Here is a 10,790-nt window from a genome sequence, read left to right on the forward strand (position 1 = left end):
TACATCTGGTTCCAGTCAGGGAGAAACGGTAAGGTAAATCTACCTAAACTCACTTCATTCAACTTCTCAACATCTTTTCACATTTATTATGCTGTTTTGTTTATGACTTGTAGGTTTTTGAACACTGATTTATTAAAAATATCCAGAGAAGAAATGTGAAGGAACACAACAACTTTTATCTGTCAAACTTGTGAAGTTTACGAGTAGCACCTGAAAGCAACAAAACTCTTGTATAAAATCAGTGAGAGTCGAAAGAAGAAAGAAAGTCAGCTTTCTGTTGGCTCCTCTCTTAATGAAATGTATTAATTTTAGTTTTGTTGTCGTCCAACTACAGTCAAGAAAAAGTCTAAATGTACTGTAACGTGCAGCTGAGTTCTGATGAATTAGGCTGAAACACACTCACACTTCCTCAGACCAGGTCTCAACCACTGCAGACCACAATGGTCCATCCTGCAGGAAGAGACACAGTCACAATCAACTTCATATCACCATGAAACATGAACCAGAGACACAATGAGACCTGCTGTTTAAAAACAGTTTAATTCTAACCTGAGAGTTTCCAGTCTGCAGTGTGGACTCTTCAGTCCAGCAGAAATACTCTTCACTCCTGAATCCTGCAGGTCGTTGTTACTCAGGTCCAGGTGTCTCAGACTAGAGGACTGGGAGCTGAGGACTGAGGACAGAGCTTCACAGCTTCTCTCTGACAGGTTACAGCCACTCAGCCTGGAGAGGAATCAGGAAAACATGAGAGAACAAATATAGACAATGGAAACTACATTTAATCTGGACAGTGATGTGAGCACCTACAGAGCTTTGTTGGAGGCTTTGACCACTGGCAGCAGCCTCAGAAGAGCCTCCTCTGAAGCAGAGTATTTCTTCAGGTCAAACACATTCAGATCTGTTTCTGATGACAGTAAGATGAAGACCAGAGCTGACCACTGAGCAGGAGACAGTTTATCTGTGGAGAGACTTCCTGATCTCAGGGACTGTTGAATCTCCTCCACTAGACAATGATCATTCAGTTCATTCAGACAGTGGAACAGGTTGATGCTTCTCTCTGGAGACAGATCCTCACTGATCTTCTTCTTGATGTATTCGACTGTTTTCTGATTGGTCTCTGAGCTACTTCCTGTCTGTGTCAGCAGACCTCTGAGGAGAGTCTGATTGGTCTGCAAAGAAAGACCCAGGAGGAAGCGGAGGAACAAGTCCAGATGTCCATTTGGACTCTGTAAGGCCTTGTCCACAGCACTCTGGTAGAGACGTGTTGGTTCAGGTTTGTTCCTCAGTCTGGTCCATCGCCTGGAGGTTGATTGTTCTTCTTCCATCAGATTGTCTCCAGACTTGATGAAGGTCAGAAGGACATGAAGAGCAGCCAGAAACTCCTGAACACTCAGATGGACGAAGCAGAACACCCTGTCCTGGTACAGTCCTCTCTCCTCTCTAAAGACCTGTGTGAACACTCCTGAGTACACTGAGGCTGCTCTGATATCGAAGCCACACTTTGTCAGGTCTGAGTCATAGAATATCAGGTTTCCTTTCTGCAGCTGATCAAAAGCCAGTTTTCCCAGAGACTCTATCATCTTCCTGTTCTCTGGACTCCAGTGTGGATCTGTCTCAGCTCTTTCATCATACTTGATGTTCTTCACTTTGGACTGAACCACCAGGAAGTGGATGTACATCTCAGTCAGGGTCTTGGGCAGCTCTCCTCCCTCTCTGGTTTTCAACAGGTCCAGAACTGTAGCAGAGATCCAGCAGAAGACTGGGATGTGGCACATGATGTGGAGGCTTCGTGATGTCTTGATGTGGGAGATGATTCTGCCGGCCTGCTTCTTATTTCTGATTCTCTTCCTGAAGTACTCCTCCTTCTGGGGGTCAGTGAACCCTCTGACCTCTGTCACCATGTCAACACAGTCAGCAGGGATCTGATTGGCTGCTGCAGGTCTTGTGGTTATCCAGAGGCGAGCAGAGGGAAGCATATTCCCCCTGATGAGGTTTGTCAGCAGCACATCCACTGAGGTGGACTCTGTGACATCAGTCAGGATCTCAGTGTTGTGGAAGTCCAGAGGAAGTCGACACTCGTCCAGACCATCAAAGATGAACACAACGTGGAACTTCTCAAACCTGCAGATTCCTGCTTCTTTGGTTTCAGGAAAGAAGTGATGAACAAGTTCCACCAAGCTGAACTTTTTCTCTTTCAGTACATTCAGCTCTCTGAAAGTGAATGGAAATGTGAACATTATGTCCTTGTTGGTTTTGTCTTCAGCCCAGTCCAGAGTGAACTTCTGTGTTAAGACTGTTTTCCCAATGCCAGCCACTCCCTTTGTCAGCACTGTTCTGATTGGTTCATCTCTTCCAGGTGAGGCTTTAAAGATGTCTTCTTGTCTGATTGTTGTTTCTGGTCTGTCTGGTTTCCTGGATGCTGTTTCAATCTGTCTGACTTCATGTTGATCATTGACCCCTGCAGTCCCTCCCTCTGTGATGTAGAGCTCTGTGTAGATCTGATTCAGAAGGGTTGGGTTTCCTGCTTTAGAGATCCCCTCAAACACACACTGGAACTTCTTCTTCAAGTTGCATTTAAGTTTACGTGGGCACACTGCAGCACGAGTTCCTGAATGAACAAACAACAAATTAAATCAGTGAGTGCATCCTTTAATGTAACATGTAAGTGTGACTGTAGAGTTTTTGCTCCTCCATCAGTTTTATTCAGCTCATCAGTTGAGGACAAACAGCTTCTGATCTGATGCAGATGTGTGCAGCATATTTACAGCAGTGATTGGAAATTGGTAAACTTTGCCCATGTTGCCTCCATTTCATCTTCCATCATGATAAATTGTAGAGAAATCCACTTACTGCTCTGCAGACAGTCAGCCAACTCCTCCTGCATCATTTTTCTCAGGAAATCGAGTGTGATCTTCAGAAACTCCTCTCTGCTTCTCCTCGTCTGCTTCTTATTCTCACCCTCCAACACCTCCTCATTCTCCCACTGGTCCTCTAAGCATTCTGGGTCAACTGAACTCAGAACCTTCTGGATCTTCTTCAGCTCGTTCTTCACAAAAGTGATGATGTTCTCCTCTAGCAGCTGGAACAGAATATTATATGAATGAAACAATCAAACTAAAATCAGAGAAGCAAACATCAGCTCCATGTTGGAAAGACTAACAGTCCACTGGTCTAAACAGTGCAGCATGGAGATGATTATGAACAGAATAGATGTAAAAGTTTAAAACATGTACAGACCACAAATATGGAGTCCAGGTGTGTTTGATGCTGCTGGGCAGAGGGACCACCGGGAACCTCTGAGCTCTCCTGGTCCACTCTGTGGAGGAATCATGAACAATCAGCTCACATTATGTCTGTCCACACAGAGACACACAAGGTAAAGATCAATGACTAAATGTTTGAAGGTGAACAGTTAATCTGACGACTCCCTGTAGTGATAAAGGTTTACTCGTCCTGCTGATCACACTGAGAATCAACAGCTCAGTCTGCAGCTTTTTGTAGCTTTCAGCTCACTGTTTTCTTCACCAGTCAGTTTGATTTAGTCCCAACATCTCTCACCAACCCTCCATATAACTCTCACTCCCTCACTGTACACTGCTGGAGGGCCCTGTTTTCATTATCAGTTTGAAATCACCTTTGATCAACAGAGTGGTGTTCATCTTTGAAGAATATAGGTAGATACATAGATCGGTCATTCTTCATGGATACACAGCTGGGTTCAGGTTCTTCCAGCTTCCTCCTGATAGAAAAAAAGATGAATTCTGCACTGAACCCACAACAAACATCATGCTTTGCTTGATTAATGATCAATATTCTATTTAGACATGTTTCAGTGTTTATTTTAACCCTTTTGGTCGGCTGTCTGAACTTTTTGCCGACTACTTCCTCTAAGAGGTTGTAGTGGGCTCAGTTTTGAAGCTACTCGTCCTGCTGATTCAACTGAGGATCAACAGCTCAGTCTGCAGCTTTTTGTAGCTTTCAGCTCACTGTTTTCTTCACCAGTCAGTTTGGTTTAGTCCCAACAGCTCTCACCAACCCTCCATATAACTCTCCCTCCCTCACTGTACACTGCTGAAGCTCCCTGTTTTCATTATCAGTTTGAAATCACCTTTGATCAACAGAGTGGCGTTCATATTTGAAGAATATAGGTAGATACATAGATCGGTCACTCTTCATGGATACACAGCTGGGTTCAGGTTTTTCCAGCTTGCTCCTGATAGAAACACAAGATAAATTCTACACTGAACCCACAAGACATTTGTAACATTTTCTATGATTCATGATAATCATTTAATTTTGACACTCCTCAGTGTATAGTTTAAAACTGTATTCAATGCAGTGTGCCGTAGGAATTTGACCACAATAGTTGATAGTAATGTGGTCCAATAAGTAGATGTATACGTATCAAAACACATTCAGTAGTTTGCGTCAGAGGTGTGTTTGGGGGGATTAAGTGATCCAGCTCTGTAGCACCTTCGCAGGTAGAAACAGAATCGTAAAATTGTCAAGACTGCTGAAGGCCGGATCGATGTGAACCGGCAGAGCCAGTAAGATGTAAAATACGTAACGTATCAACAGAAACACACCCCTCACTTGATTCCAATATTCATGGAATCTGTATCAATATCCTAAGATGAAAAGCCAGCACAGCTTTATACTAGCCTGGGTATACCCAGACTGCCTTGCACGCTCGAATTTAATTTCGAACTGCGGCGGAGTCTGGAAACCAGGAAGGATTCTTAGCCCTGTTTTAGGGATCCAATCACAGAACGGGGAGGGACGGCAAGACGATGACGCGTACTACTCGGCACTTGGAAGCTTGTAGTTTTCCGGATCCAACAGGGCTGCTGCAGACGCGAAACTCTCTTTAGCTGTAGACGGTGTTTTAAATAGCTTAGAGCGAAAGTTGGTCACAACAAACATCCATCTCTGTTGCTCTACTACGTCATCTGGTATAACTGATCTGATTGGCTAAGAGCTACCTACAGACGCTTTTGATAGACATTCTAAGCGTCCAATAAACGCCTCTGGAGGATCGTAAACCACCCTCACCACACCACAACCACACACCTCCTCTACAGAAAAATACATTGCTCGTTGCCAGACTAGCCCTCATTTGAGAATAGTCTTGTGTTAGCCAGGCTAGCTTTGTACAGCAATATAGAGTGAATTTTGCGGAAACAAAGTCTGAAAGGAGCTGGTGAGTGTGAATAATGATGGTGGTGATTGGATTGCTGAGCTCTGACATGGAGAAGAGTCCTGGACAGTTAGAGATCCTCATCTCACCTCCTAGCTTTGGTCTGGCTGTCATGTTCCTCACACAGAGTGGTTTCAGAGGGAGGGTCTCCCTCCTCTCTGTCCTCACACTGATCCATAGCAGAGTCCACACCTGCAGGGAGAGATTCACTCTGTCACTGCAACAACACGAGAGGTGAAGACACATGAGCCTGTCTGCATCAAAGAAGCTCGGGTGAAACAGGTGACCAGCTCTTCTTTTCTGTTAAACTCTGATATTTAGTTTCCTGAACACAAACTCAACATTAAAGTGTGAGTTCATTATTCAAGACTTTAGCAGCAGCAACTGTTTCCTTTCTTTGTTTTTTTCTGAGAGGGCCACGGGGGCTACTGCCTGTGTGTGTACACTATGATGAGATTCTTCAGAGATTTCAAACAATTAATACTAGTAATGTTATAATACTACATAATATACAAGGAGCACACCTACAACAAGCATTCCTTTTCAAGTATTTATTTATACAGCAACCTATGACCTTTAACCTCAAAATGTGTGTGTGTGTGTGAAACATTTGTATCTGGAGGAGTGTGCGCGCTTACGCGCGCGTGTGTGTGTGTGTGTGTGTGTGTGTGTGTGTGTGTGTGTGTGTGTGTGCATGCGTGCGTGTATCTTTAACTGTTATTACATTAAATGACCAGTGTGTGTGTGTGTGTGCGTGCGTGTATCTTTAACTGTTATTACATTAAATGACCAGTGTGTGTGTGCGTGCGTGTATCTTTAACTGTTATTACATTAAATGACCAGTGTGTGTGTGTGTGCGTGTGTGTATCTGTAACTGTTATTACATTAAATGACCTGTGTGTGTGCGTGCGTGTATCTTTAACTGTTATTACATTAAATGACCAGTGTGTGTGTGTGCGTGCGTGTATCTTTAACTGTTATTACATTTAATGACCAGTGTGTGTGTGCGTGCGTGTATCTTTAACTGTTATTACATTAAATGACCAGTGTGTGTGTGTGCGTGCGTGTATCTGTAACTGTTATTACATTAAATGACCTGTGTGTGTGCGTGCGTGTATCTTTAACTGTTATAACATTAAATGACCAGTGTGTGTGTGCGTGCGTGTATCTTTAACTGTTATTACATTAAATGACCAGTGTGTGTGTGCGTGCGTGTATCTTTAACTGTTATTACATTAAATGACCAGTGTGTGTGTGTGCGTGCGTGTATCTTTAACTGTTATTACATTAAATGACCAGTGTGTGTGTGCGTGCGTGTATCTTTAACTGTTATTACATTAAATGACCAGTGTGTGTGTGTGTGTGTGTGTGTGTGTGTGTGCGTTCGTGTATCTGTAACTGTTATTACATTAAATGACCTGTGTGTGTGCGTGCGTGTATCTTTAACTGTTATAACATAAAATGACCAGTGTGTGTGTGCGTGCGTGTATCTTTAACTGTTATTACATTAAATGACCAGTGTGTGTGTGCGTGCGTGTATCTTTAACTGTTATTACATTAAATGACCAGTGTGTGTGTGCGTGCATGTATCTGTAACTGTAACTGTAATCACATCAAAGCATCAAAGCGTTGGGGTCGACCAATCAGAGCAGAGCAATCAACGGAATTAACAGCTGTGGAATCTTCTGGCACAGTGACAGCAGCCAGAGGTGGGCAGAGTGGAATTGTCGAACAGAAAGCATTTTTGGCAAAACCATAATACCTATCATTGATCTGACTTCACTTTGAGCGTCCTGAGTTCTTCCTGAACGTCTACATGTGGGTTTTTTTTTAAGAAAAATGAAAATATAGCTTTGTTAGAGTGATCTAAAAAAAACTGTTACATCTCCCTTTTTCCAAAATCTTCCTGCGTTTTTAATATGGCAGCCAATGAGGCTGTAGGTGCGTGTTGGTGGCGCATCTGTGCGTCCTACGCCCAAACTATAACTCTGACAGCTTTACCAGAGGATTGTGAGTGAGAAGACACATTTTCCTAGAGTGGAATTTGCGGCCTGGAGCGCAGTTTTCAAATTTATTTTTTGACAATTTTTTCTCTCCCTCTACACTCTGGCGATGATGTCACACACTGTGACACGAACATTTCGTGCAATACACACCCATTATAATCTCAGAATTTCTCCAAAAATGATCATGGTCATTGAACACGGATTGATAAAAAACTATATGACCTATTGAAACGTGGATTAATACACCGATACACAAGACTTGTGTCTACTGTTTAAAGTTTAAATGGAGTCTCTAGGTGAAATTATGCCGGAGAAGTAGACGTTTAAAAATCTCCAATTATTGTTCTTTTTCGCTCATTTTTTTTCGGCCGTCCCATTCATTTCAATGCAAAATTTTGGGCAACTCTTCAAGTTGTAGGACTAGTAGCGGGACGAAATTGCGTCCGGAAGAGGAAGAAGAAGAAATCCACAGTATAACAGTAAGGCCACGGGGCTTTGCCCCGAGCACTGGTCCCTACAGCTATTGCTGTATGGGACCAGTGCTCGGTGTGATTGCCCCGTGGCCCTAATAACATTATTGTGGGTCATAAGTGCACAACTAGGTTACAGGTAGCTGAACCTGCTTCAACCAGATAAGAAGTTGCTAGCAGCTATCTCAGCTAGCCAACAACCAGTTTATAACTAGTTTAACTCGATTATAACTCGATTATAATTAATTACTAATTATTCTTAATTACCCTACAAACAGTTTACACATAGCTTAGATTATAACTAGCTAGGAACTATTTTACAGGCAGCTCATAACCTACAACTAATTTATAATAAACTTAACTTGCTTACAACTAGCTCACAATGGGCCTACATATAGCTAAACTTGATTATAACTCGCAAAAAACCATCTGAACTAGCCAACAACGAGCTCAACTAGATTATAACGAGCAAAAACTGGCTGAACTAGCCTACAACTATCGTACAGCTATACTCAACTAGATTATAACTGGCTAAAAAAAATGGCTCAACTAGCCTACAACAAGCTTACATGATCTATCATGGAAAAAAATACTGAAAAAGAGCTGTTTTGTATTCAGTACAATGTTATGGTTTATTGTAATTTACTAAGCATTAATTAATATTATTAATAATAACTAACATTATTATTTTCATTTAATTAAACTGTATTACAGTTTAATGTCAATATTGTTGATAACCAAACGTAATGATGATTAGCTGAACATTGATTCATTTTTCATGAGTCGACATTGTTATTGTTCATAACTGAACATTATTGATGAAAGATGGAATGTTTTATTATTTTATGCTGAACTAAATGTTAATATTATTTTTAACCAAATAATAATAATAATAATAATAATACATTTTATTTGTAATGCACTTTACATTAAAATCAAAGTGCTACAGGTTAAAAGCATAACAGTCTAATAATAAAAAGGATGAAAAAGGATAAAACAGCTAAAAACGGGGGGAAAGTATACATATATATTCATACATTCACAAGCTAAAAACCATCTGGACGGGAGGAACCAAAAGTTTTGCTAAAAAGGTTTGAGTCCTTTTTTAAAAGTGTCTATGGACTATGGTGCCCTCAGGGTGTAAGGAAGGGCGTTCCACAGCCGTGGGTAAGCCGTCTGGGTCTGTGGAGGCGGTTTGAGTGGGTGGAGCGGAGGGAGCGTGTTGTGTTTTTTTTGTCTTTGAGATATGAATGGCTGAACATTATTATTGTTGATAACCTAATGTTATTTTTATTTATCTAAGTTACCAATTATTGTTAATAATAGCACATTATTATTGTTGTTAATGGCTCAACATTATTATTTTTAATAGAGTTTTCAGTTTGCTGGTTTGAAACCCTATAAATAAAAATAATAAAAATAATAATCTTGACCCAAATATAAGTGTAATATATTTTATATTTTAAAATATGTATCCTATTAAAACATTTCATACACTTTTGTATTTTATTGATAATTAAATATATTTTACATGAAATGACGTACATACGCCAACCATAATGTTATATGTTGTCTATTTATCAGATAATAAAAATATCTTTCTATTATAATTTTACTTTAGATTTACTGTTATGACTGAATCATTTTATTTATAGCTCTAATGTATTATAGTAGATGGCATCTTATTACTTCTGCGTAACTAGTCTGCGTGCTGAAACACCTGAATTTGTTCTCTGATCAATAAAGTTTTATTTAATGTTAAAAAGAGAGGATTTACTGCAGCACTTTGAACTGCATGGACCTCATGAACTGATAAATTATTGATTTTTCATCTGAAATACATTCATCAATAATTGACAGTACAAAATAACACATATCCTACATGAAGCATTTCAGTAGTTTCACAGTTTCTTGTACTTTGAGTATTTCCATCTTGTGTTCCTTTCTCCTTTTACTGCACTACATTTATCTGACTGTTACAGTTTCTCTACAGATGAAGATTTTACAGAAAAAACAAAGAGTTTATAAAATCTGATGTGTTGTTGAAGTTCAAGCTGCCATATATATAAAGTTACAAACAAGCAACAACTTTAATAGGTTTAAGTGTTTAAACTTTGAAACACTGTTGAACAGAAATCATTGTGCTTCTGTTGTTGGAGCAGCTGGTGATCCTGAACATGGAGGCTAACTGTTAGCACAGAGCTGAGCTCTTCTTATTACAAACTGCAGCTTTACACACACAAACACCTGAATTTCTGATTTTCACAGTTTGATTAAACTAACATGAGATCAGAGATCAGCTGAGAATCATTCAACAAGTGTCACTTACCAAAAGTTTAACACGGAGGAATCATCTGCGTCACAACGAGGGACAGACTGAAGGAACCAGAGAGACTTTGACTTTTAATCTCCCTCATCAAAACATGTCTATGGAGCCAGTTACAGCACTTTATGACACACTAATAAAAAAGAGACCAACCTAACACATATAAAACATTAAAAGTCCTTTTCACAGGTAGTGAACCAGTTTAGTCCCCTCGAACTACAAACAGCTCCATCTACACACATCTTCTGAAACATATCAAGGTTGATCACAAAAACATAAATTCAGTTTCTGTACTTCCTTCTGTCTTTGTGTTGCTGTAACACCTGCATTTGTTCATTGGTGATCAAGTAAACTGTCTGAGTATGTTGGTGCCAATTCTGCTGTTGTCTCACCTCCTGTTTTGCTATTTTTTTATTTTACTATTTCACTACTAATTTGGCACCCCAATTATTGCTGCTCATTCTGCTATTTACTCTCTGCTGCTCTACTAGTTTTGTTGCTTCTAAATCCCTTTAAAACAAAAGCTTGAGAGGTAACAGCTTCCCCTGCGAGTGCAAAATACCAAAATAAAACACATACAATGTTAGTTAATACTCTGGCCGCAACTAATGACTATCTTCATAGTCGAATAGTCATCGATTATTGAAAGGATTAGTCGAATAATCGGATAATTAATTGCACAATTACTTCATGGCTCTTATTTAACTATGGAGATTTTACATTTAGTTGGAGGTTTTTTAAGCATGTGCTGACTAACAATAAGGACAATAAATATGAGTTTATTCAAAAAA

At 40.1% G+C, this 10,790-nt stretch overlaps 1 protein-coding gene across 1 annotated transcript; it reads right to left on the reverse strand.

Moving 5' to 3' along the window:
• Window positions 1–803: 803 nt before the first annotated feature.
• Window positions 804–5,375, reverse strand: LOC131993949 (NLR family CARD domain-containing protein 3-like). The gene is made up of 5 exons (XM_059360027.1): window positions 5,287–5,375; window positions 4,109–4,213; window positions 3,238–3,316; window positions 2,851–3,079; window positions 804–2,617 (listed from the first exon to the last, which is right to left on the reverse strand). The coding sequence occupies exons 1-5, from the start codon at window positions 5,373–5,375 to the stop codon at window positions 804–806; spliced, it is 2,316 nt and encodes a 771-aa protein (XP_059216010.1).
• Window positions 5,376–10,790: the final 5,415 nt, after the last annotated feature.

Source organism: Centropristis striata, chromosome 20 (genome assembly GCF_030273125.1).
Source record: "Centropristis striata isolate RG_2023a ecotype Rhode Island chromosome 20, C.striata_1.0, whole genome shotgun sequence".
In the NCBI taxonomy this organism is placed as follows: domain Eukaryota; kingdom Metazoa; phylum Chordata; class Actinopteri; order Perciformes; family Serranidae; genus Centropristis; species Centropristis striata.